Source organism: Belonocnema kinseyi, chromosome 8, assembly GCF_010883055.1.
Source record: "Belonocnema kinseyi isolate 2016_QV_RU_SX_M_011 chromosome 8, B_treatae_v1, whole genome shotgun sequence".
NCBI classification, from domain to species: domain Eukaryota; kingdom Metazoa; phylum Arthropoda; class Insecta; order Hymenoptera; family Cynipidae; genus Belonocnema; species Belonocnema kinseyi.
Genome location: NC_046664.1, coordinates 93306942 through 93334924, shown reverse-complemented (window position 1 = coordinate 93334924; position 27983 = coordinate 93306942). Strand labels below are relative to the sequence as shown.

The 27983-nt window shown below is 31.1% G+C and overlaps 1 protein-coding gene across 3 annotated transcripts; it reads left to right on the top strand.

Annotated features, from left to right (window-relative positions):
• Positions 1-6: 6 nt before the first annotated feature.
• Positions 7-27983, top strand: LOC117177910. Of its 3 annotated transcripts, none has more exons than XM_033369001.1 (9): positions 7-284; positions 14326-14503; positions 18000-18239; positions 18357-18596; positions 18731-18826; positions 18924-19195; positions 19301-19670; positions 22327-22571; positions 26063-27983. In XM_033369001.1, exons 2-9 carry the CDS (start codon positions 14363-14365, stop codon positions 26220-26222), a joined length of 1764 nt encoding a protein of 587 aa, XP_033224892.1. In that variant the 5' UTR covers positions 7-284; positions 14326-14362; the 3' UTR covers positions 26223-27983. The 3 variants fall into 3 exon arrangements, with proteins under 3 accessions (XP_033224892.1, XP_033224894.1, XP_033224893.1); XM_033369003.1 differs by lacking the exon at positions 7-284 and adding an exon at positions 345-389; XM_033369002.1 differs by lacking the exon at positions 7-284 and adding an exon at positions 538-607 and having other exon boundaries at positions 26063-26222.

Genomic DNA, 27983 nt, shown 5'->3' with positions numbered 1-27983 from the left:
TTGAACATGTGTTGCAAGTATTTCTTCAGTGTGTTGGTGGGTGTTTGTCGGGGTTGAGTCGACGCGATCGCGAACGAAGAACGAAAAACCTGAGATTTTTCTTAATTTTCGCTAGTGACGTTTGGTTTCTTTTGAGAGGCTTAAGAGTTAATATTCCACTTTTTTATAAAACCGACATTAAGTGACGAGTGATAAGTGACAGGCAGTGCTAAGGATAGGAATCAAGATCCCGGAAGACAGCTGACGAATGTGAAAAAAAAGTGGCACTGGTCTTGCATTCGCTGGTACGTGCGCACTCAAATTGCACTTAGCAATCAGTCTACCGTAACCATTGTTTCCTTTTCAGAACACCAAAATAAACGTTTTAGATTTAATTGCTTTAAATTACAGTGAGTTTTTGATATATTTTCATGCACAAAAACACCGTAACTGGTCCGTTCGATCATGCAGTCAATCCTTCTGTTAACAGTAGCTGACAGAGTATATCACGCAATCATAAAAAAATATCAAATTGATAAGCTCATAATTCAGGCCGCGCTTCATTTACTTGACAGTTTACTTTCTATATTTACCATGAATGTGAACAGGAGATACGCTTTTTTGAACAGTGAGTTGTTTGTAAATATTGCGTTTCATGTTTTCGGTTTTTAGGAGAAACAACAACAATGGCGGCTTTTAACTTTTCATTTTTCTATTCATTCCAAAAATGCATAAATAAGATAAAAATACCAAATATTATTTATGGGTTTATAGAACAAACTCATCATGAATTGTGTCAAATTAATTGTTTATTTCTGTTATTTTGTGTTGTCCCATGTTTTTAAGTGATACGCACTTTATTATCAAAAAATAGATTATTTCCGTAAGAGATAAGAACAAGTAGTCTGCTTCTTTATTACTTGATACCCTTGAAACTAAGTCAATCTTACATTTATTATTTGGAAAAGCCAGAAAAATACCTACAATTTGGATAATTGTCACTCGTCTATATTCTTTCATTTACTCTAAAAATAATTTTACAATTTTGTTACAAATTTAAAAAATAATTTAATACGTGATTTAAGGCATTCAAACTGAAAATAATTTTACCCTAATTTTATTCAGAGTACAAGGCCTTAAAAGTGAAAACCACCTTCTATAAGGGGTTCGATATTTGTAATGTGCTCTTTTTAACCTTAGATATTTTCGGCCTTTAATGAATACAAATAACAATAGCTCTTGAAACTTTTTTCTGTCTCACATTATTTTAGAGATTTTTTCTAAAGTATGTATAAAATTGTTAAAGCTTTATATTTTTCGGAACAATAACATTTTTTGTGTGACAAAAAACGGAAAAGGTCCATTAAATTGTATTGATGAGAAAAAATAAGCTTCAAGGAATAAATACTTTTGCTAAAATCTCGAGAATTACGTGAGAGAAGAAAAAAGTGTGAAGACATTTTTTAGAATTTTTTTAGAGAAACAGTTTTATTGCTTTGATTTTTTTTTTGTATCTTTTGTCATTTTGTCAAAAAACGTGAATTTAGGTTTTTCTTAAAAAATGCCCCCTTCTCTTCAAGACGCGGATACAGAGTAGAATAATATTATATGTATATTATAATATTATAACACCACAGGTTTCAGTGGTAGAAGACTACTTCGGAAATAGTAGCCAAATATTTTATACATAGTTTCAAAAAATTAATTTAAAGGCAATTTCAGTTCCTAATTTGAATCTTTAAACCACCCTAAATATAAAAAATTGGTAGGAGTAGGTTTCGCACAAATATTTTGCATTTTTCTTATTTAAAAATAAAGCTTTTGTACTAAATATAAAAATTATTTACAAGCTCCTTTACTTTTCAATTCAAAGTCACATTAACGAACTTCCTGATCGTACCAGAGATTCTTATGAAATTATTAGAAAAAAAAAGGATAGCCCATTTTACTGTATTAATCTTTTGTAATAATTCAAGTGAAATTTTAATTTTGGCCGTCGCGACGTGACCGGAATTTGGGTAAAAATAGCATGATGTTTTCCGCGTGAATAGGGGGAGCTGGAAAACTGTATATCTGTACAAAAATTTCGGTACGAATAGCTGGATTTTTTCGGCACTTGTGCACTCACTTTAATTTTACATTACGTGTTTCTGATGTGTAACAGTCAAATCAACAAAATGTCATTGAGAAAATGATTTTTTAATTATGAAATGTCGACTAAATTTATAGAACTTACTATCCTTCACTTCCAGACAGTATTATGCCATTTTTTACAGTAGTGGTTTAAAGGCCCAAAACCGGAATTCAAATTGCCTTTAAATTATTTTAAAAACTATAAACTATTTGAGTAATATTTTTGAAGTAATCCTACAACTTTTTCTTACAATAAATTATGTGAAGCACTGCGAAAGAATCAAAATATCGTTATGTGGAGTAGTTTTTTTTTTTAAGTTTAGGGGCACTTTTTTATCATTTGCACACATTTTAACTTTCAGAAGGTCGTTTTTAATAATTCAAGGCCACAAATATCTAAGGCGTAAAAAAAGAGCACATTATAAATTTTCAACCTCCTATAGAGAGTATTTTTTCCTTTACTTTTAATGGCAGGACTCTGAATAAAATTAGGATAAAATACTTTGCAGCCATGCCTACCAAAGTTTTATTGCGATAATTATTGGTTTTATGTACAGTGCCGTGCAAAAGGTTTAGGCCACCTCTTTTTTTATGACTAAATAAATTATCTTAAGTTTAATTATAATAGAGCTAAAAAAATTCTCTTTGAAAGGTTGATTTTTTTCGAAATTCTGTATAAAATAAGCCCAGAGTGAAGCCAATTTGTCTAGTTTTTAAGTAGATATTGCAAAAATAGTGTAAATTTCAACGTTTTCTTAAATTTTTAATAACTTGCAAAATAGTCAACATTTTTCAATGTTCTTGGTCTCATTTTGAAGCTCTTTTTTCCCCGTATCAAAACATATTATGAATATAAATAGTAAACATTTTCTTTTTGAATTACAAGAACTTGAAATTGTGACAAAAAAGTTCGAAAAATTGCAATATTATCTTTGTAACAAATATATTTTTGTAAAATATATGAAACATATAATCATGAAGTTTCTATGTAGTTTCCTCAAAATATATATTTATTAACTTTTATTCTGATTTGCCTACATAATTAAAATTAAAATTAAGAGAATTTATTCAGTCATAAAAAAGAGGTGCCCTAAAACTTTTGCACGGCAGTGTAACTCATTTGTCACTTTTACAACCACAAAATAATAATTGTCACTTTTTAGCATTTTAAGGCCTTGATCCACGGTTTAAACATTTTTTTATTTATTAAAAATTGCACAATTATTTTGACAGCAAATGAAAGAAAATGAGAGGGTGAGACAATGACAAAAATATATTATTTTTTAGACCACCCTTAGGAATTCAGAATTAAGTGTGCGAGAGAAACACAAATATGATAAGCACCACTCTATGGTTGCAGATTGTCAGTAAACAACAAAATTTCCCTTTTCTGTTCGTTTAACATCTAAAAAAACTATTCTATTCAGCGCTACAAATGCTACTTCGGGTAGCTTCGTTCGCAAGTTTGAGCGCGCCTAGGGCGCGCAACGGTTGAATCTCGCGCTTCGCGCTCGATAATAGGTTACCTCGCGCTTCGCCCTCGGATATTTATTCTTTGCATTTGGAATGCTTGAAAAAAACTTGATCAAAAAGATTTCTTTTAGATGGCAGTATTTATATGCGTCTTCATATTCTGAATTGTCTACTTAATTAAGTATAGTCAAAGATTAAGTTTCTCAAAGCTCTGTAGGCTTTGAGGTACACATTCTCATCGTGACACTCGCGCTGCGCGCTCGATTTTCGACAGACATTTGTAAACAGGTTTTGTTGGATTTTTTTTTCGTAACTTTCGTCGTTTTTCCACAAATTTTTTTTTACTTTATTTTTTTCAACGTTATTTTTCACGAATAAAACAAAAAGTACGCGTCCTATCAAGAAGTGATTCTTAACGAAATTTTAGATCTTTTTTGGGATAACCATTTTGGTTAATTCATCTTTTTTTGTATCCTACATAGTTTGTCCACAAAATGGGATTTTTTATTTTCCATTATTTTTTGTTCAATCAAAATTTGAATTTTCGATTTTTGAAGAAAATCCAAAAATTGGTTATGATAATCTTGTAGGGATTTCAAAAAGAAATGTTTTTCTTCTCTTGACTTTTTTTTCATATCGTGCGTTTCTCGGCTTCAAATTTTGATTTTCGGTTGATTAACAAAATTTTGAAAACGCTATAACTCTGAGAATTTTCTTTTTATCGAAAAAAGTCATAAGGATAAATTGTTAGTTCTTTTCAATACTATAAATATCCATACATAGAATTTTCAAATTCAGAAAAAAGTGGTCTCAAAAATTTTCAAAATGCGCTCACTTTTTGAATTTTTATTAAAAATGGCTGGTTCACGAACTAGTCCTTTCTTTTAGGACCTAGAAAAAGTGTGCCAAAGATGGATTTGATTCGTTCATTTTTTCGAGAGTTATCGTGTTTACGGACGGCCGGACGGACAGACAGACAGACGCCATCGTGAAAACCTGATTTTCGGATTCAGGGGGTCTCGAAACGTCGAGATCCGTTGAAAAAGTGTGATGTCAAATTTCTGACAATTCTAATACTTTCTCAATCATAAATGATGATAATGTAAAAAGGTTGGAATCAATTTAATAATAATAATAATAATAATAATAATAATAATAATATAACATGGCTTATAACATGGTGATTTCGAATAAAATCTAATCATTTTATTCTAAAAATATCCATTTCCGGTTTAAAATAACTCTAAAATAACCTAAAATTGCTGACAAAAGAGAAGCTTGATGATTTTTGTTTAAAAATACTACTTTCAAATAAATGACATTACTAAAAAATGTTGATAAATTTTAAGTCTTTGAAACCTTCTTATTGTAGAATAATTGTTTTTAATCCAATGAAAAGCATTAATATACAAACTTTGTTATATTTTAAATAATTTATTAGATTATCATTTGAAAGTTTTAATTTAATTGCGTAAGAGTAATGAGTACTAAAACTCATTCTATATTTGAAAGGTTCTTTGCAATTCTATTCATCACGTTTTTCTTAAATATTAAATAGTATATTGTTTAATTTAAAAATGGCTAACTAAAAATAAATATACGTGTAATTTCTAAATAAAATAATTTACATAAAAACGTGACGAATATAATTGTAAAGAAACTTTCAAGAAATGGAATGAGCTTTTGTAAATTAAAATTGAATGCAAATTACGTATTTAGTCTAAAGAAGATACAAAAACACATATATGCAAACAACTACATTTACATAAAAAATTATGAAAAAAAATTTCATTATTTATTCTCGGGTTTCTCTTCTAAAATTTGTTACAATAATGTGTGGGCTCTTTTCTTCAATTTTATAAGTCAAGTTAAAGATTGATTCATTTTGAACTTGATTGTACACCAAACATATAATTTGCAAAAAAATATTAGATAACTTCAAGTAATGAAAAGTCAAATAACGAAATAATTGAAGTAAAGGGTAAAGTTCTTTTATTTTTTATATTGACATTGTTTTATTGCTGTTCGCCAAAAAGTTGACTATTACACAATGAGAAGTATTAGATATGTGTAAATGTTGATCCCCCTACTCTCCTTTATGTTAAATATCCACGTTTTTAGACATTTTGAACCCGAAAAACAGGTTACCGCGAATGTGTCGATCTGTATCTTTATAGGTAATTCCATATTATATTTACAAGTGAAAAATAAAACCGGCTCGAATTTTTTTCGCGCTTTAGATAGAAAAATGTAGTATTTTATTACGACATCTTCTAGTTCGAAAACGATTTCTTATAAAGCAATGAAATCTGCAGATAAAGTCAACGATTACCTACACTTTTAATATAGCTCTGAATGCAAAATTTATTGTTTTTTTTTTATATAAGAAATATGCAATTGTTTTAAATAAATGACTTTTACGGAAAACGGACCTTTTAAAAATAGTTTTTCAAGGGTTAAAATATTCTTTATAGTTTTGAGAATATCTCATAGAAATTTCAGAGTTTTAGATTGAGAATGCGCGCTGTGCCGCGCCAAATAGAAAAAGAAATTATACTCTAAAATTCCATAACATTTGATCATAGCATACGGTCACAACATATGGGTAGATAAAGGGAAACAAGAGAAACAGTTGTTGTACAGATCTATTATTTATTAGTATCTTTAGATAACAAATGGAAAATTAAATTCCATGAACAATGCATACATTCGTCAATTCCCTATCCCCCAATTAAATTACTCTAATTTTCGTTTTAAAGAACACCTCGATTTAGTTTTGAATAAGCTAACATTCTAAGATTTTTGACACAACGCATAAGTCTCTCTCAAGAATTTATCTGCAGTTTCATTATGACTTTCGATTAAAAAAAGGACTCTGTTATTTAAAAAACATCCATCTTGCACAACCCATTGATAAAGTTCTAATCCTGAACTTATTTGTTTGTGTGGAGACATTTGTAGGCTGGCTTTTCTAGCTTTTCTCTTCAAAGCTTCATTCGCCCCATAACGAGGTCATTTCCGTGCGCCGTTGCATGAAAATGCCATATATATTGAATGATTCCAAAAATACATAGGCTGCTGTGGAATTATGTTTTTTACAAGAGTTTGATGCTTGATTTTTAAATAATCATTGAAGTAAAAAAAACCATTTGGAATAGAGTTGCATGATCGTTGTTCCAATGAAAGCCGGTAACAGAATTTTGTGTTTCGAATGCATAATTTTCCGCGAAATCACAAATAACAAGACATTGACCTATCTGCAGATTTGTTGTTATCGCTTTGTAATAATTTGGCTGCCGATTTGCGATAAATGAGTGCGTAAGAAATCACTGAAGGATCAACACGGAAAAGTCGCGAAAAAGCCCGCAGAAACGTGTTCGCAGATATAATTAACTGTCTAATAAAAATTACCCAACGATCCACTTTGCAATTTTTGTGAGATATTCTCAAAACTATAACGAATATTTTAATCTTTGATATAAAAAAATGAAATATTTTCATTCATCGCTACATTTAAAGGTAATCATTGATTTTACCTGAAAATTTCATTCATTTATAAAAAATCGTTTTCGAATCAAAAGATTGTACAAAATGTTTAGTTTTTTCTATTCCAGATTTTTAGAATTTAAAAAATCCGCCCGCTTCACAGGCACATTTGCTAATTTCCAATTTTATTTTTATGATTTAAACATTAGATATACGGTCTACACAGCAGCCTTGCTGTTTTTAAACTTTTAAATTATATCCTTAACCTTAGTGACACAGAGTTTTTCAATTGAATTTTCTACCGCATCGTGTTCTACATCGCAATTGTGCTGCCCTATTGCTTCATCTCCTAATAATTCACTAAAAGAGTCTCTCGAAGCGTTTAGGGTGGTGAGTCTAGTTACAGAAACAGTTTTATGCTGAGACGGCATCAGCCTTCAGCAGCGCTGTGTTAGATACGAGGATGCATATTTATTTATTTTGAAAACACCTTTATATAATTAAGAATCTTTGAAATAATGTGAAGTTTTTGAATGAAAAAATGTACCTTTTCTGATGAGAATGTAAAAATGAATTAATTTGTCATGAGTAATTTTTTGTAATTCTGTTTTTTGTTTTAATCCTAAAAAATAACATTAAAACATTTAAAAATTAAATTGTTTGAAAACCCAGACATGAGACGAAAAATAAATTAAAAGACAAAAGTTGTGATGAGAATGTGCCCACGCAGCGGGCAGATTTTTTAAACTTTTAATTATGTTTTTCACGATTAAAGCGAAAACTACGCATCCTATCAAAAACTGATTCATAACAAATTTGTAGATCATTTTCAAATGTACAATTTTTTTCTACTCATCTTTTTCCGTATTTTTGATAGTTTGACCGCAAAATGTAATTTTTAATTATTTGTCTATGCTGTCAAAATTTGAATTTTAGATTTTTCAAGAAAATTCATAGAATTTTAGAATCTTGAAAAAAGTGGACTCAAAAATATTCAAAATGTGCTCACTTTTTAAGTTTCCATCCAAAATGGCTGATTAACAAACTTGACCTTTAGTTTAGGACACTAAAAAAATAGACCAAGGGCTAATCCAATCTGTCAATTCTTTCGAAAGTTATCGTGCGAACAAACCAAAAATCTACAGATATACTAACTAATGAACGAACAGACAGGCACATTCGTAAAAACCTATTTTTCGGATTCAGGGGGCCTCAAAACGTGGATATTTGACAAAACTGGGGTGGGGGGAGGGTCAAATTTTACACAAATCTAATACCTTCTCTAATTATAATGTAAAAATATTCGAGACGGTTTTATTTTTCAGTTGTTAATATTCTATGGAATAACCCGTATGCATTATTGTTTGTCTGTAGATTTTTAGTCTGTTATGAATTTGATTTAAAAATGTTATGTACGGCTATTTTCAGTACTCAAAAAAAGGAACTATTTACACTACTGACTTTTTCCGATAAAAAACAAACGAAAATGAAAATTTTAAGCCAATCAATGCACGATATACATAACACTTTTTTAAATTCTTTTGAAAAATCAAAAATTTGATAGCGCAAAAATGCATTCAAAAAAGATGTACAAATTTGTTATGTATTATTTTTTGATAGGAAGCGTAGTTTTTGTTTTATTTTTAAACAGCAGCATTAAAAACAAAACAAAAATTTGTCTACAAATGACATAAGCTAGAAAAAAAATAAATAGGCGAAATTTTTTACTAAAGAAAGAACTACAAAGGGGCCATTCATATACCACGTGGACAATTTTTCACCATTTTTTGACCCCCCCGCCCGTCGTGGGCACCCGTGGAATTTTGACTCCCCCCCCCCCCCTACTTTGTCCACGTGGACATATATTATGAAAATATAGATATTATTAGTCTTCCAAATACCCGGGAGCTCGCGACAATTCCATGGACGTCATTCAGAACTCACTAAAATTTCAGATTCTTTTGTTTTCATAGTCAACAGTTCGAAATTCGTTGACTGGCTAACAGCTGTTCATGCATTTTGCAACAATTTATCGTTAAACTGGACGAAAATTCGAGTGAAAAAACGTCATTTTAGTACTTTTCAAAACCACGGGGAATGATTGTTTGGATGCTAAGAACTAACAATAAGTTTGACTGGCAGCTCCTGAGTGGTGTTAAAGTTGACTGGCAGGCTGTCAAAAATGTCAAAAATTCGAGTGAAGGAACGTCATTTTAGTACTCTTGAAACCCATTGGGGATGATTGTTTGAATGCTAAGCATTAACCAAAGTTTTGACTGGCAGCTTCTCAGTGGTGCCAAAATTGTCTGGCAGACTGTGAAACATGCCAAAAATTCGAGTGAAAAAACGTCATTTTAGTACTCTTGAAACTCATTAGGGATGATTTTTTAGGTGCAAACAACTAAAAATAAGTTTGACTGGCAGCTCCTGAGTGGTGTCAAAGTTGACTGGCAGGCTGTCAAAAATGTCAAAAATTCGAGTGAAGGAACGTCATTTTAGTACTCTTGAAACCCATTGGGGATGATTGTTTGAATGCTAAGCATTAACCAAAGTTTTGACTGGCAGCTTCTCAGTGGTGCCAAAATTGTCTGGCAGACTGTGAAACATGCCAAAAATTCGAGTGAAGAAACATCATTTTAGTACTGTTGAAACCTATTGTTGCGAGCTTTGAATTTACGTAAGAAGTGAGATTTACGTAGTTTCTTTTTTTTAAATACATATTAGTTTTAGATAAGTGTCCTATACACGGAGAAAAATGGATGTTCAAAGGGTAAGATTGTAATACCTAATACGCAGATATTCATGCCATACATTTAACATCTTTTTGAGATGTTAGGCGTAAAAATATTTGTATGTTAAAGTGAAACACATTCAGATGTTGAAACCCTTCGAGCGCATCTGCTTCGCGCATTGCAATTTCACGACTATATTTGAAAGCTATATATATTCAATATTAAAATTATGGAATATTACAATTTTGGAACATTTCCAAAGAATAAAAACTGGATGTCCTTAAATAAAATTGGATAACGACTTTTTGCTGTCTAAAGAAGAAAACAACGATCTTATGTTTTAGGTTTATTGACTTAACACATTTGACAAAAGGTTTATAAATTTGAAATAAAATTTGAGTTTAAGTAACTTAAAATAGATAGAATATTTAATTCAGATTACAGATCATTCGTTCTACGATTATTCATCCCCGTTTTTATTTTGAATTAGAAATATTGAATATAACCACAACTTGATTGAATGCATCATTTGGTCGACATTTTGTATCCTTTATCTGTTTTTCGTTCGTGTACGAACATTAAAGTTTAATTTAAAATTCACAAATAAGTTATCAATTAATTCCTTAAATGACCATAAATAAGTAAACTCCTCAAATATTTACAGACCTCATTTGACATAATCATACATGTAATATCTCGGATTTTTCAGTTGAACATTTTGAATCTACAGATGCTAACTTCGAACATCTAGATTGTTGTCCTATAGTTAAACATATAATATGTTAACCCTGAACATCGAGATTTTACTTTTGAACATCCCTTTTTCTCCGTGTAGATGAAAATTTTTTTTAATGAAAAGGAAAAAACTTTCATTCGCTTGCGGATTTAAATGTCATTCAATTTTGGCACTACTCAGGAACTGCCAGTCAAATTCTTTGTCAGTTGTTTGCACCAAAAAAATCATCCTCAATGGGTTTAAAGAGTACTAAAATAACTTTTTGTCACTTGAATTTTCGACATGCTAGAGTCTAGACAGTCTGCCAGTGAAATTTGACACCAGTGAGGAACAGCCAATCAATTATTATCTTACTTTTTAGCACCTAAAGAATCATCCCCAATGCGTTTCAGGAGTACTAAAATCACTGTTCTGATTTTCATCCAGTCATTTTTTATATGCTTGACAGTCTGCCAGTCAACTTTGGCACCACTCAGGAGCTGCCAGTCAAACTTCTAGTTAATTTTGTAGCATTAAAACAATCATTCCACCTGTGTTTGAAGAGTACTAAAATGACGTTTTTTCACTCGAATTTTTGACTTGTTTGACAGGCTGCCAGTCAACTTTGGCACCACCGAGAAGCTGCCAGTCACACTTCTTGTTAGTTTTTAGCATTTAAACAATCATTCCACGTGGGTTTCACGTCAGTCAACGAATTTCGAACTGTTGACTAGGAAAACAAAAGAATCTGAAATTTTAGTGAGGACTAAAATGACGTTCATAGAATTGTCGCGAGCTCCCGGACCTTGTCTCATTTTAGTATATTTTCCACAGATTTAGGGAAATGTGGGTCCACGTAGATTCTAGCCCGACCCCCCCCCCCCCCCCCCCCCCCCCCCCTAAAGTGTCCACGTGGTATATCGATGGCCCCAAATTGGTTATTAATAATATTTGATAGGATCCGTAACTTTTGTTTTAATTGTAAAAAATAACATTAACAATTATACAAATTAAACTAGTGGGGAAACGGCGCAAGTTATGAAAAAAGGTTAATAGACGAAAATTGTGCATTTAAAAAATATCTACAAATTCATTACCATTCATTCATTAAATTTTTATAGGAGGCGTAGTTTTTTTTTTAATCGTAAAAAATGAAACTGAAAATAAGAGAATTACATTTTTGGACAAACGGCACAAGCTACGAAGAAAAAATAGACAAAAGTTGTTCACTCAAACAGGAGCTACAAATTTGTTATTAATCAGTTTTTGATACACGAGGAGAACAAAACGGCTGTAGTCACCACCGTGACTCACGGTGCTGATACGCGTAATGGGACAAAAGTTCTTCGAAATGCTAGAAATTTCGCATTTCGAATAATTTTTATTTCGTCACGCTCATTAGCACCGTGAGTCGGGGGATCTAAGGATCTACAAAGTTGTTGGCAATTACTTTTTGACAGGACGCGTAGTTCTTGTTATAGTACAAAACAAATAAAATTTAAAACAAAAGAATTGAATTTTTGGATACAAGCTATGAAAATATTAAAAGAAACAAGTTGTGCACCCTAAAAAGAGCTACAAATTTGTCATAAATAATTTTTTTGATAGGACGCGTAGTTTTTGTTCTAATAAAAAAAAAAAACATAAAAATAACAAAATTTAATTTTTTGAAGAACCACAATGGAGACGAAAAAAATGAAAATACAAAAGTTGATTAACCAAAAAAGATGCACAAATTTTTTAGAAATTTTTGTTATAAAAATACCTTTAAAATTAAAAAATTAACTTTTTGGAAAAACGATACAAGCTACAATAACATTTTATCTAAAATAATTTTTCGCCCAAATTGTATCTACAAATTTTCTTTGAACAACTTTCCACTAGTATGCGTATCTTTTGTTCAAATTGTAAAAAATAACATTAAAAATAAACAAATTAAATTTATGGGAAAACTTAACATGTTGCAATGAAATTTATAATAGCAACATTATTTAATAGGTTGCGCACTTTTTTTTAATCATAAAAACAAGACGATTAAAATACGTCTGTTTTAATACCAATGGATATAACGAATTGTAATAACTCTCCTGTTTTGTCACGCCTGGAGCCCCCCCCCCCCCCCCCCCCCCCCCCCCCCCCCCCCCCCCCCCCCCCCCCTGCTTCTCTCACCCATACCCTCGGCACGGCGTCAATTCTCGGAAACACTAGATCCAGAATAACTAAATCCAGATTGGATTGTATTTTAAAAAATTGTGTTAATTTTATTTGAAATTTTTTTATTTTAAATTTGTAGTTTGGGACAGGTGCGTACTAAGAACTTTTTGCGTGTGTTGTTATTTATAACTTTTAAACAAAGTTGTCAAAAATTTTGAAAATTGACTAAATTGTAGACTTAAAGTTGCAATTTCAAAATTGTTGTTCCAAAAAATATAAATCTTAGAAAATAAATTTTTTGTGATTATTTTTCTTATGTTACTTTATCATTATAATTATATTAGCATTATCATTGTCCTCATTCTTATAATAACCGCTTTACCGGACAAGGAGGTCCATGGGGGCCAGAGAAGAAAGGTTTGGAGAGTGTTGATTTATAGAGGCCATTGAGGGTACCTCTAAAACACCCTTGAAAGCGGGAGTCCAGTGTAATGTGCCCACTATTACGTTTTTTATTGTTTAAAATAAATAAAACATGATGCTTGTATGAGCTGTATTTCACACAAGTGCTGAATCAAATCCTCTAGTCAGTATATAACAAAGTTGTAGGCTTCATGAGTATACTTGCGAAAATATTGTATTCTGATTTGCTGTGACTGACTAATGTGTAGGTATGCTGTTGATTGTATATACGATTTTTTTGGTCCACACAAGCTTACGTTTTACCCAACTGTCTGTTAAAATGTCTTGAGCGTCAGAGATTCATTGATGCCTTTTCTCAAACCCGCACTTACATTTTCTACCGAGCTCTCAGCCGCGCTTTATCCAACTAATCAGTAATTTTTATTATCTAACGTTTCATATATATTACAACAAGTATGTGCACTTAAATGTCAGCCACCAAGTACAGTATTAATTACAGTACAGTTCGGAAGATATTCGTATCAATTTGTCACAATTTCATATTCGTGAATGAAATATTACCGAATTAAGTTTTACCCAACTAGAAATGAAACTTTATCAAAGTTTCCATATGTCCCAAGTTTACCCAACTGATTTGGGTAAAGTTTCTCAAACTATTTTTCCGTGTTTAGATAAGTGTTTCTATTGATATTACAGTTATTTTTTTTATGAACAGTAGTCCGTTTTCGTCAGTTTTTAGCCTAAATTAGTTACTTTTTCCACTTCTTTCAATTATATTAATCTGTGGCAGCTTTCTTCAGACAGAACATTTATTTGCAAAGCAAAATTTATTTCAAATGTTGTAAATATCGCATAGAGACGTGATATAAAGAAAATTGTTTGATAAATGAACTACTGTAGAAATATTGTCGAAAAAGCATATGTGCATTAAAAATTGTGCGATAACATTCACTTTGGAGTAACAATCAATTTTTTTTTTCATCTTGTCTGAAATTTACTGAAATTCTGCCTAATGTGAGTCATCTTTAGTGAAAATTTGTCTGAAAATTGTAAATTCGTGGATAAACAATAGCTACGGATCTCAATTAAAATTTTCTGATAAGGATTTGTTAAAGAACGGTCTACGAGTTTTAATATACGTGATTAAATAATAATTCGAATATAATGTATAATTCTTTGAAATATTTTATTAAAGTAGACAATATGTATAGTTTGAATAATTTGTTTCAGGGCTGCATTTTTGCAGTTCACACCAGAAGCAGTGACCATGGATCAAATGATTGCATTTAGCACGCAAAATCCTCTAACACTGCTGATGAAACTCGGAATGATGGCATGGAACAATAGCTGCGGCATGGAAAATTGTTCCGGCCACGGGGAATGCCATAACGGCACTTGCCTCTGCGAGGTAATATTTTTTTTTATCAAATAATTATCTACAATAATCCAATATTGAATCCTCGGATAGTTGAATTTTTATTTTTGTAAAGTGACTGCAACCATTTCAAGTGAGAGCACCATAAATTGAATAATTTCTCATCATAGCTTTAATTACTCAATTTTCAATTAATAGATTTTAAAATTAAGGAATTTGTAATTGTCTGAATCTTCCATGTTCGAAAACATTTTTTTTCTACAAATTGTAAGTCATAATAGTTTAACATCTTTGTCTGGAATACTCAATTTCAAATGTACTTATTAAAACATGATTAATTTCATATATCAATTATACAATCTCAGAGTAATTTTTATTTTGCAATTTTAAAAACTAATACAGTTGCACCGGGCAGATTTTTGTAGTATAAATGTTTTAATGTCTTATAATTTTCTGCGTCGAATAAAAAAAATGAACATTGTAACTTTCAAAGATAATTATTTTTTAGTACGGCCGCTCGGCCTCACGATCCATGCGACATAGAAAAAACAAAATGCTTAAAATGTTGTGTTAATGCAAATAGCGAACAAATGTCGATTCTTTGCTTCTCCTTCTATCTTTTCGTAAACAACTTTCTATCGCTCCGTATCGCAGAGATTTGATGCGTAGTAATTTCGTAAAGAAAACAATGTTTTATCATTTACTTTATTTGTTATAAACAAATTTCAATATCAAATAATGAAAATGGTAGATTTTTTATTATTAAAGTAATATCTTAGCGATAAATTTACTTGATTTTATCAATAAGTTGTTGATGATCTTGAAAATCTGTCATTTGATATTATTTGTTTTTATGTTTAAAAAACAAATTACGCATATACATAAATACAGATTCTGATTGTTATAGGTAGAACGAAATCACTTGTTTTATTCTACCTAATTTAAGCTTCTCATGATGTCTCTTAAGATGAAAATTTTTCATTTAATGTTATTTAATTTATTTGTCCCACAAATTATTTATATAAACAAATGCCCAATGTGAACTTTTGAAAGCAGAAAGAAAATATTTTCCTCTTAATTGATATTGAATGATGTTTTCAGTGATACGTAGCGATAAGAATTTGTTTTTTAATATTATTTGTTCATTTGATAAAGAACTAAAAATCACTAACTTGTCTATTAACTTGTCTATATAACTTGTCTATTAAAGCAATTCATTTTATCGCCAAAATATTATTTAATAGCGAACAGTCCAAAATTTTCACTGATTGATTTTTTTATTCTTTTTTATAACAAATAACATTTTTTCTTCCAAACACCCATGCTCATCAAACACAGAAGGAAAATAGAAAAGAAAGTAAATGATCGACATTTGTTCACTATTTGCATTAACATTAAATTTTAAGCAAAAATTAGTTACACATATTAATTCTGAATTTTTCCTACAAATTCTAAAATTGGTTAAGAATTGCATTCTAAAAGTTCTTTGAATTTTTTTATTTCGTCCCACTATGCCGATCGTTGCACTTGAGGTAGCGTGACCACGCTAAAAAATTAGCTTTGGAGCTTCATTAAAACGGTCTATAAATTATTTACTATACCTGCTAAATTCATTCAAATTTAATCAACGGTTTTGGAGATATGCGGGCGGGTTCAGTAAAATTCTGGTCTCAAAATTAGAAATCCTGGAACTCGCTGAATTTTGAAAATTTTGGAAACGTATTTTAACCATAAACTTCATTCGCCCAACATTAAAGTTGTACAAAGTTTAACAACATCGCCAGATCCCCGTTCATCATTATTGATTCAACTAGCAATCAATAAAAATCATTTTTAATTTCAACATTCATACTTTAAACCCATTAAAAATTTAATAATAAGAAATTGAAGGCGTTAGCAATTAACATAATTTTTAATGAAAAGCATAATAAGCATTTCGTGTTTCATTTACAAAAATGTGAAATCCGAGGTTTACACAAAAATAGAACAGCTATACCATATAAAAATGACGCTAGAGTTTGACATTTTTATTTAAATCAATTTAAATAACAAATTCTTTCCATGATTGAAATTGATTGAAGTTGAAGTGAAATAATGAAACAGAACATTTTTCCAATTTGCATGCATTTTAATTCACAAAAACTTATAAGTTTCAAAGTATGCCAATGTAAAAACTATCAAATTAATCAAACTTAACAATTAAGGAAATACAAGTTGAATATAAACGAATTCTATACGATTTTCTCATTTAAAAATAATTCAAATAGACGTGTTTATAATTTCAGAAATTAATATTTCAAAACCATGTATTAATAACTCTTCAAGTTGAATTTATTAAATTTCCTGATTAAAAGCCATTTGAAGTCTGGAATTCGAAGTCGATACAACACGAAAAAGTAGCGTATTTGGATTCTAAAAACAAAAAATTGATATGTAATCGATAGATATGCAGCCTGGTTACCCGCGATAGAAAATAATGCCAAAAAATGTCTTCTTTGCAGAGTTTTTAAATTTTCTTCAGTTTCAATTTTTTACATTCCTGGAGAACAGAAAGTCATCCTAATTTCTAGAGACTTTTCATGAATCATTTTTTAAGAGATTATTCATTTTGAATTCGCCCGTTTCTAAAAAAATTTTGAACACTTGTGTAAATGGGACTATAATTTGTGCGGGTACTTGAAAACATTCCAGTGACAAAAGTGCACGAGGGAAAAACACGCCAAAATCCAGCATCCGAAATTCGAACTTGAAAGTATAGCGAATTTTCAAAATTCCGATTTTGGTATTTATTTATTTCCCTTACTGGGTCTTGGCAATTCATTTTCTTGTGTAGTTCTATGACAAAAAAGCTCACATTTGCTTAGAAAAAAATGTAAATCACAAGTTATGAAGATAATTTCATTAAATATCAAAAGGAATATTATAAAAGTATGCAAAAAAAACTATTCTCCTATTTACACAGGTCTATAGCAATCCTCTGTTATAAGAAATGGAGTTAAATTTTTTTTTAGAACAAATTTCATGAAATAGTGAAACAGTAGTATCATATATACTAGTTTAAGGAATATTTTCTAATTTTATTAGATTTTTAATAATAACTCAAAAAAACATCTCTAAAATGGAAAATTTTGGTTAATTTTTTTCTTTGAATATTTTTAAAAAATTAAAATAATTAGCGTTGACAAGGATATAGGATATTACAATTTTTTGTAACTTTTTTTTAAATATCCATATCTTCGGCTCTATTTGACCGATTTCAATTTTCAAGATTGGAATATGAATTTAAAAAAAATACAAGAAATTTCAGTCCCGTATCGTCGCCAATTTTTTGAATTTTTAAAACATATTTGTAGGGGTAAATCAGTGTGATGAAATGACATGGAATCCATCCTTGATAAATAAAAAAAGTTATTTTCATTCTCTGATTAATTCATCTTTTTTTTTCTTCCAAAATTTGGATTCATATGTTAAAGACTATATAAATACAATAATAAAGTATTACTCTTTAAATTTTTTCCATCTTTCGCAGATTCAATTCGATGGATCTGAGTGCCACGTTCCGAACTTCAGCTACTACATCGCATTTGCATCTATGTTTTTCATCCTTGCCTTTGTTTGTCTCATACAATTAGTAATGTGCATAGTTGCAGAGTGGCAAAGAATGAAAGCTCCCTCTTTTCTTCGAGCCTGCCGCGTGACGACCCAGAAAGTTTTATACTTTGTTGTTTTTCTTGCTTCAATCATTCGCGGGGCTTACTTTACATCTCCGGTAAGTATTTTCTAAAATTACAAAAGAAATGATAGTTTCTTAGACCCTTACATTATGGGATACGTATCCTATTTTTAAAATTGGCCGTGAAGTTTTCTTATACTCTTTATTATTTAGACTGCATTTCAAGAAGGATGGTCAAGAAGTTTGTTATCTGCCTATTATCCTCTTCTCTTGAGTGGATCATCCTTAATCGTTTGCTTCTGGGCAGAAGTCTTTCACCTGCGTGACATTCGATACGACAGACCTCAGTTTCTTTCGAAGTCATTTCTGGGCTTTGTCGTCTTTAACCTTATTACATATTCATTACTGGTGGCTGAATTTGTTATTGTTCAAATGAATACTGAAGTTGATCAAGTAAGAATTCTAATATTCACCTTTTTTATTTATCCAAATTAATTTGAAGTTTTTAACTTTCAATATTACAACATTTTAACTGCTTTTATTTTGCAATAATTTTCACGCTCTTCCATTCTAACTTTGTTTTACAGAGCTTCTACACGCACATTTTCAATGGCTGTTACGCAGTTCTTCTCTTCATAGTTGTTATCTTCTTCCTGATATACGGAGTCGAAGTATTTTTCAAAGTCAGCATGAAGTCCAGATATAAAAATAAACATAATAAACGCGTTAAATTTCAAATAAATAATGCTTTATATGTGATTACATCAATTTTCTTTCTAGGTTCGAGGAGGATTTTTATGCGAAGATCATGTGACGTCCATAGCGACACAAAATCGCGTTCCAGAGGAGACGAACGAACAAGAAGAGGAAGTTGTAACAGCCAAATTATTCGAACCGGTCCAAACAACAACTGAGACCCTAAATATTCAAAAACTCGTCAACACTTCTCAGCTACATCAATCAAGATTAGGATTGCTTTCCCAAGCTTTCATGCTCTTCATAGTTGGCGGATTCCTTTTCAGCGAAACACTGAGCGATATTTGGAAGACAAAGTAAGTTTAAATGACTGCCAAAAATATTTCAAACCCGGCAAACGCCTGGAAATTTGGTTTCGTGAGAGTGACATCTTATTCAAATATTTTTCTTCTTTCTGTTAGAGTTCCTGTTTACAGCAGAAATTGGCACGACGTTGTCTTCAGGGTCATCGAACTGGGTGTTGCCCTTTGGTTTCCCTGCGTTTTGTGGAATTGCACGAGTCCGGAGCGATTGTGGATTTTGAATCCAAAAAGAATCCTGAAGAAGTTGGATCTGGATCAAGGAAAAGTCGTGAAAGAAATTGAACTACAGGATAAAAGTATTTCTTCGGAGTCTGAACTCCTGAGAGATAGTATTTCCAGTAGCAGCAAAGATTGCTGGATATGCTATGATAGTGATAGACAAGATGCTGGTCCATTCATTCAGCCTTGTCAATGCAGGGGAGACGTGAGTGCTGTCCATCACGATTGCCTGCGTCGTTGGCTCGTTGAGGTAATTTAATTCTTATTTTGTTTATTGAGCAGCTCTCTTAATTATAATTTCCAGTACATTTATCTAATTGTATACTGTAATCATTATGTTCAGTGGTGTAGTACTAAAACTACTAAAGAAAAAAGTGGTCTGACGATACTTTCATAGAAACAAAAAATATCTTGAAATTTATCGAAAATTTCTGTAGTCACCAGAAAAGTTGTAAAAATTTTTTAAAGTTCCTGAAAATTTATGATACTTTTTACCAAACGAATGTTGATGACTCTTAATCAACATAAGTTTAATGCTCATCATTTTTTCTCTTAGGAAAAGGACGAAAAAACAAAACGGGCTTTAGCCAGTTTTCATAATCATTTCTCAACAACTACCTGATCTTTACTCGCGCTTTTTGCAAAATAAAATTAAAACCTAAAGTACTTCAAAAAACCACAAAATTATTTCTGACAAAAGACATAAGCCAGGAATTGAAAAAAATGGTAGATTCCGGATATCTCAATTGCAAATATCTAACTGTAAAATGATTCCTTTTTTCTAACTTCGAAATTTGTATCTGCCTCCTCATATATGTTGTTTTATCGAAACTTTTTTTTTAGAACGTTATGAGTATTTGCATTTTTTAAATTGAAAACGTGGATTGTCAAAAAATAGTCCAAATTTTTTAAATTCTAATAGAGGTATTTTTTTGTTTGTTTCTGATTCTAATAGAATTTCTCTTCCTCTTTCGGAATCCGTTAATCTACTCATAATTCCACCGTTTTCTTCTTCTTGATTTTTTCTAGGTTCGCCAAAACGACACAAGATAAAAAAAAAACAATTTTACGTTGTGATAAAAAAAACTAAAAAGGACTTAATTGAAGTATTTCAACAAGATTTGAATGGAAAAATAATGAAGTAAGTTAAGAAAATGGAGAGTATCAATTATTTCGAAAATGCCGATTTCAAAGGAAAAGTTTCATGTATAAGTTGTTCAGACTGCTATTTATGTTCTTTTTTACGATTTACGATGCTATAAAACTGCATTCTGGAAAAAAAGTCATAACGGATTTTATAAATATTTTCGCAACATTTTCGAAAATAGCGCGAGATAAAAAAAACTGTCAACAGACATTTTTCTAGAACTTTGTTAGAAAAACAATTTTATTCTTTTAACGTTTTTCGTATCTTGTGTCGTTTTGGTACAATTGGACCATTTTTTAATGATCTGCGTTTTCAATTTTTTAAATTCAAATATTTATAACTTGGCCAAACATATTTTTCGACTAATTAGTAAGAGACTTGTCGACTTAAACCCTTTGAAAAATAACATATTTGAATCGAAGCGTAAATATCTGCGCAGTTTTAAATAAATTTGACCAACATAATCGATTTACAAGTTAGGAAAAACCAACAAACATATGTCGCTGCGGTCAGGAAATTTTGAATTATAATATAATCTATGATCCGATGCGATAAATATATTTTTATAACTGCACCACTGATTATTTTACAAGATGTTAGGCGGACAATTAGGGAGATGCAAGAGATATGTCTTTTTTATACGTCATGTTCTTTAAGATACGCTCATTGCATACTTTATAAAACATTACATCTGATAAATTAAAGTTTTATTTTAACAATACAAATATTTTATATTATATCTACTTATATTAATTTTTTATTTATTTTTAGCCGAATCTATTGAATTTATGAATTAGCAGTTTTATTAACTTTGTACAACTTGTTTTAAATAAATTTTTTTTCAAGGTGCATCCAATTTTTAATATAAGCTATTGGTAAAATAATAACTTTTTAAATTTGTATTGTGGCTATTGATGGTTATACTTATGCTTCACGAATTAATAATACTGCATAAAGCAAAAATATTAAATTTTTGTAAGTATAACCAACCAGTGGTACACCTTGGGAATAACTTCATTTAATAACATTTAATTGCAACTCGAGAAATTTGACTAATTTTCAATCTTATACAATTTAAATAAAACGTATATAAATTAAAATATTTTGTTGTATTTTAGGATGGCTAGTAGGTAACGACGTTGGGCGGGCAGTTGGGAAGATAACGAGCATTTAGAAAGGCCCGGCGGGCAGTTTTTAAATCGGTAGGAAGCATTTATGCAGACCGGGTGGGTATTTAAGGTATTCGAGCGGGAAAAAATATATGAATGTAGCGGGCAATTAGAGGGGGGTCTCGATTCCTAAAGTGGCGGCTGTGATATCATTTGATAATATAGAAGTATTATTTGACAATTTAAGTTAGATGTGTTAGGAGAGTGCAAAATCAATTTAGGTTTGGAAGGAGAAGCGACTATCAAAGATAGTGTAACCAATTCCCATGACCTTTACTTATCCAAGTCTCATAAACATTATTTATGACTTACACCTGACTCCTTCAAAGTTAGTTTTATATACTGAAACTTCTTTCTTTACTCATCACGAATCACAATAAATTAGCCTTGGCGAATGTATTTAAAAACCGGACTAAAGATAATTACTCTTTACGGACAAATTTCTCATTTTCGTTGTCACTGCAAATGCAAGATACTAATTTTGCAAAATGAAATTACGAGGATTTCGCAAATCAAAAGCGCAATTGTGTTCTGTGTTTTTTCAGATAAATATTTAAAAATATAAATAATTGGTTTCTAACTGATTTCAGAGTTCAATGAACGCGGACAGCCTGACATGCAAGGTATGTGGAACGAAGTATAACGTGGAACACGCTAGCAGATTGGACTGGCAACACAGTTTTACCCCTCGCCATTGGCTCCAGACTTTTGCAATCGTCACCATAATGTGCGGTTCTGCAGCAGCTGCATGGATTCTTATTCAACTGGTCGAAAGCCCAATTATAAGAATGCTCTCGGCTGGGACCGCTTTGGTGATAATATACGTTTGCATAAGGTGAGTTAGTTCACTTGAATAACGTCTATATTGATAATTTTATATTGATTGTCATTGGTCTATTCATTTAGGTTTGAATTTTGACCTGATGACCTTCCGCTTCCTATTCAAATTTTGAACTTCATATTGCGTGAATTTAATTCAATATTGAAATGTAATCAAAGTTATTCTTGCATAGACTTTAAATCTTAAAACTGACGTGCAGTTCTGGAAAAATTAAATTTTTGCTTTTAATTATTCTTTTAAATTGAAGCTTACTCAATTTATGAGTACTTAAAACTGAATTCAATTGCTTAAGAAAAGTTTAAATTGTGTTATTTTAAAAAAGTGTTCGAATCGTTTTTGCCGAAAGTATTGCCAAGATTCTTTTATCATGTTTTGGGATCGTTCCGCCTAATTTTCCTCTAAATTGGCTGATAATGGTCAATTTAAAAGGTCGTTTCTTATGACCCATTCGAGGTAGGACATTGTTATTTTTTGGGAATTACACTGGAACCTGGAATTAGAAACCTCGGATTTATGACATTCCTAGAATTCATGACCTTGGCAGTTTCGTGATGAGGACTCAGCGCATTAGTTGCATCAGATTGCGTCATGCGCCCAAATCCAACAGAAATGGTTCATGCGACCCTGCCTGTTACGTTTAGATACCCCCGACTTAGGATCAAGGCCACTACAAGCCATAGCTGAAACCGTTCTTCAATCCAAGTTCCAGTGTGCTACAAATGGAGTCTAGTTTCACTCATCTCTGCAACATTTTTTCGTCAAGTTCATAGATTCAAGGGCACAGTGAAATTTTGGAAAAAATACTGATTTTTTTTTTAAATTGGGTGTTTTCAGATTATCGTAACTCGGAACCTATTCAAGATAAATTACTTTTTAGTTTTCACGTAGTATTTTGTCTTACTTAATTTTAGTATCTTTTGGTATCTTAATTTGGTATCAATTTTTGTTCTCGGATGCACTGGAAATTAGTAATCCACACAAACGTGTTTTTGCACCTTAAAAAAAAAACAGGTTTGGCAATTGATCTGTTTTAGACTGACTAAAGTTCTTGTGTAAAAACTCTTATTTAAAATGTAAAATAGTATGTTTTTTGTGCTAGAACGAACGCAGTTAGATCATTACTAATAAAACCTTATTAACCCTCCCTTGCCACACAATTATGCCCACGAGTCAGTTTATGATACTTAAAAAAGCATACATACATACATTTTTTTGAACTTTCACAGTAGGGTGGGCAGAAAAAACTCAAAATGATTATATTTGTTGGTAATAGCACTGAAAAGTTTTTTTGTGGCGTTAAACAAAGTTTTGAAAACAAAAAAAAAATCCTCATTATTGGAGATGGCGATTGAAAATTTTCCATTTTAATTTTTCGTATACGGAAAATTTTTAAAAATGTTTTCGGGCAAAGTTTATGGAGGTAAATAACCTTAAATGGAAAAAATAACCAATTTTTTTCGGCAAAATAATATTTCAAAATATGACGAAAACGGCAAGTTTGTTAATTTGTGCCTAAAGTTGCAAAAAGAATTGTTTTCGTTTTATTATTTTTTATTCTCTTCTTAATAAATGAAAGGATGCACGTAAATATTTTTAAGTTTCAAACTGATTTTTTTCTATTTTCGACGGATCCTTATGAAAGACCTGGTTTTAAGACCAATAGTTCGGACGTAGTCAAGTACAGAGTTAAGTTTGTGAGAGCCAAAAAATATCCTTAATTTTTGTATTATTGTTATTACTATTAAGATAAGAAGACATGATACCTCTGAAAAGAAAAAGTACTATTTTCAAAAATGTGAAATAAATGAATGTCTTTATAACAGTTGTTTACGACAGCTCTAATTGTTGCTTAATGACAAACAGTTGTGTCAAATATTATTCTTGAGATAAAAAGATATAATTCCACAGAAAAAATGTCGTCTATGTTAAAAAATTCGAAACAAATGAATTTGTTCATAATAATCGTTTAAAACAATGATAATAGTTCCCCAATGACAATCTATTTTATGAGGATATTACCCTGAGGTAAAAAGAAACGATGGCCCAGAAATAGCGCATTCAAACACCGACAATGCAGCAAAGGCTATTTCTATCCTTTAATTTGTTTATTATTACCAATTAAAGAATTTAAGGAATTTAATCATATTAAAAATTTCTATTCAACGCGAGTAAAATTACTAATTATATGTGTTATGGCGGAAATATCATTATGAGTACATGGAGCAAAGTATTGTGTAACACAAATATAATGAAAGTTTAAACGATTTTTTTTAATCAGCCTCGAGCGACATCTCTAAAATGTAATAAGCTTCAATTTAAAGAAAAAACATTGAAATCGTTAAATAAATTAAATCTCTGAAACTTTTGGGCCTACAAATTTAATTGCTGACTCTCCGACTTTACTGAATTAATGTACGAGTATACTCCATAAAATCGTAGGTTTGAATTATTATAAAGCTACAGAATAAATGTGGATGTCCGCATGGAAAAGGCCCTTATGACCGGTTCTAGTTAGGAGATATTCGCGTTTGTCTAAGTTGAAGACAAAATTATAATTTTTGGGTTTGAGTGAGAATGATACTGAGAACTGTAGTCAATTATTTGATACTACACTCATGTCCAGATAGTAACCGGGAGTAGGTATATCTCGTGTTCGAAGAAAAAATATAACATATGTGCTTATGGCACTCGCAAAGTTTAGACGCGTTTTTCTCGAAAACGTATTTTCGAACATCCATCTTTAAAAGTGTCTCAGTGACTCGTTTTTAAACTTGGATGGTTCATTTTGTGCCAAAAATATAGAGAATTCTTCGGCGATATTCCTCTATACTCCATACCGTCCATAAGGGCCCTGTTCGTGCGGACGCCCACAAATATTTCAAAACGTTCAAGGTTTAGAATAATTTGTAAGTCTGTGAAATTTCCTGAAGGGCTAACACCATTAGCGTCTGAAAAAAGCCTAACTTTGACAATTTATTTTGGAAGTATGAAAAAAGTAATGGGATTTTTTTAGATGTTTTTTTTAACACGTGTTAAAGTCTAAACAAAAATTTATTTTAACGGTTTTATCCTAAGAAATGAATCGATTTTCTGTAAAAAAAATAAGCATTAAATTGTTTATAAAAAAAAGTTGACATTGAATCTAAAACAGGTACGTACTTCCATAGAGAATGAAGTTGTGAAGCTACTGTCAAAGATTAAAATCGATTCATATAACGGTGTGCAAGTAATACGTCCTCCCAATTTGAAAAAAGTTGTTTCTAGAAAAATGCGTTTGAAGTTTCACGAGTGCTTAAATCCTTTAACTTTCTTTACTTATAATCTGCGATACCTGCACCGTATATAGGCCCAAGTGAATATTGTTTTTATTATCCTGAAGTATTGTGTAAACCAAACAAAAAAATCGATGTTTCCAAAATCCTAGAGTGGTATTGTTACACTTTAAAATAAAGCCAGCACTAAATACCTATTTTTTTCCTTTACAGATTATTAAGTCTCAACACAGTCGTTGCATACGAACGTGCCAAAATTTCATCTCTGAATATCGTAAATGCAGATCCCACTTCGGCAAACACCGGCCAAGTCTCTATAATCAGCCACGCAGTTTCTGTAGACTTGGCAAAGTCAGAAGTTGCCGCAATATAATTTAAAAAAAAAGTCTCGAACGCAGGACGTTTTTAGAGAAAAATTGACCCGTTTCCAAGGGTTGAGGCAAAAAGATACAACAGAGAATCCAAATCAGTTAGAAGCGGTATTGACAACAGTATGAAACTTTAATAGTCGCTGAATATCATTAAAAGAGACAGGGCTTGAACTGCCACTTCAATCATTTACAATAAACAAAGACACTCTTTTTGAAGATTGAAAAGAGGGAGGAAACGAAACACAAAAAAGGGCTCTAAAAATGAATTCTAAACGAAAAGGAGGATTCTAAATTCAGAGAAACTACAACTAATTGAAAGGAATTCGTTCCTTGAATCAAACAGGCTTCTCGAAATGTAGAGATGCGGATTGGCCTTCTCGAAGGCGCATAGCCTTTTATTTTTGTACCATTAATTTTCCCTTCAATAATTATAATATCGCCATAAGGTTTTTCTAAATTAAGTGATTTTAATTTAGCACTAATCCTTTTTAATTTTTTTTTAATTTGGATAGATAAGAGGTTCTGGTTTGTGAAAATGTCGATAGGCCCTGCAAAGGGTAACTTGTTAGAGGAATAATCCTGATAGATCCAGCCAAAGTGTATTTATAATAAATTAAAAGCCACTGACTCACTTGAAGAAGAGAGGAATTAATGTTAGGATCTATATGACCGAACAAATCCGTAGTTAATTTGTAAATCGGCACCGTACTAGACATTGTCATCTAGCTTTTTAAGTTCCCTTTACCAATTCTGCATTGTTAGAAATTTGTTTACCTTTTTAGTTGGAAACTGGACTAGTTTGCCCCAATTGGAACCTAATTGAACTTCTAGTGTTGCATTTCAGGCACGCATAGACTGATTATTTTAACTTGGAATATCAGTTAAAGCTCGATTTTAAAGTTTATTATCCAGGGGAAAGCACTCGAACTCAATTACTTGATTTTTTCGATTTGGCAAGACCAATTCCCCTTGCAAAGATTTAATAAATTTTGCTTGACTGTTTGCACATGTGTTGAAGTGCGACATTAAAAGTGGAATTAAAACTAGACTTCTTTTGATTCTGACGAATGCTTGCTAACTTTCATAATACTCCTAGACGATAAACATAACTTTGTACCATGTAAAGATATTATTAGTGATAACTATAAATACGTTCTGCATTTTCTACCTAAGCTGATCGAAGGCGTTTAAGTTTTTACATGAAAGGTCAAAGTAGCAGTAGAAATTTTTGTATTCAGTCGTGACTTTCATTAAATTCCGATAGAGGTGCAATCGATTTTCTTTGTCTAAGAAAATAAGTGGAAGATAGTTGGAAAGTTGAGTTTTCAGTCATCAGTAGCAAAAGAGAATAAGTGTGTTGCTGATAATTCGTAAAATAGTTTTAATAATAATAATAATAATAATAATAAGTAGTTTCGAAGAGTTTTGAGCGTTTTCCTCTCTAGATTCTATTCATTATTTGATCCCAGGATTTGGATCTAAGATCAGCACACTTAGCGGTTAGCTAATCTTGATTCAATTACCTTGAAGTACAAACGCAAATCGAATTCCGTTCCTGAGAATTTGGTTTCAAGATACTGTCTGGTACTTTATTATTACTTATTTTGTTAATTGAATAATTTTAATTGTATTATATTATTATGTAATGCTTATACATAAGTGTCCTATTTAAAATAGGAATATAACATAGATAAGCTGTGATAATACAAAATGTACTAAAAAATCAGTAGAGGGGTCCTTCAATAAATGCGAAAAGAATAAAA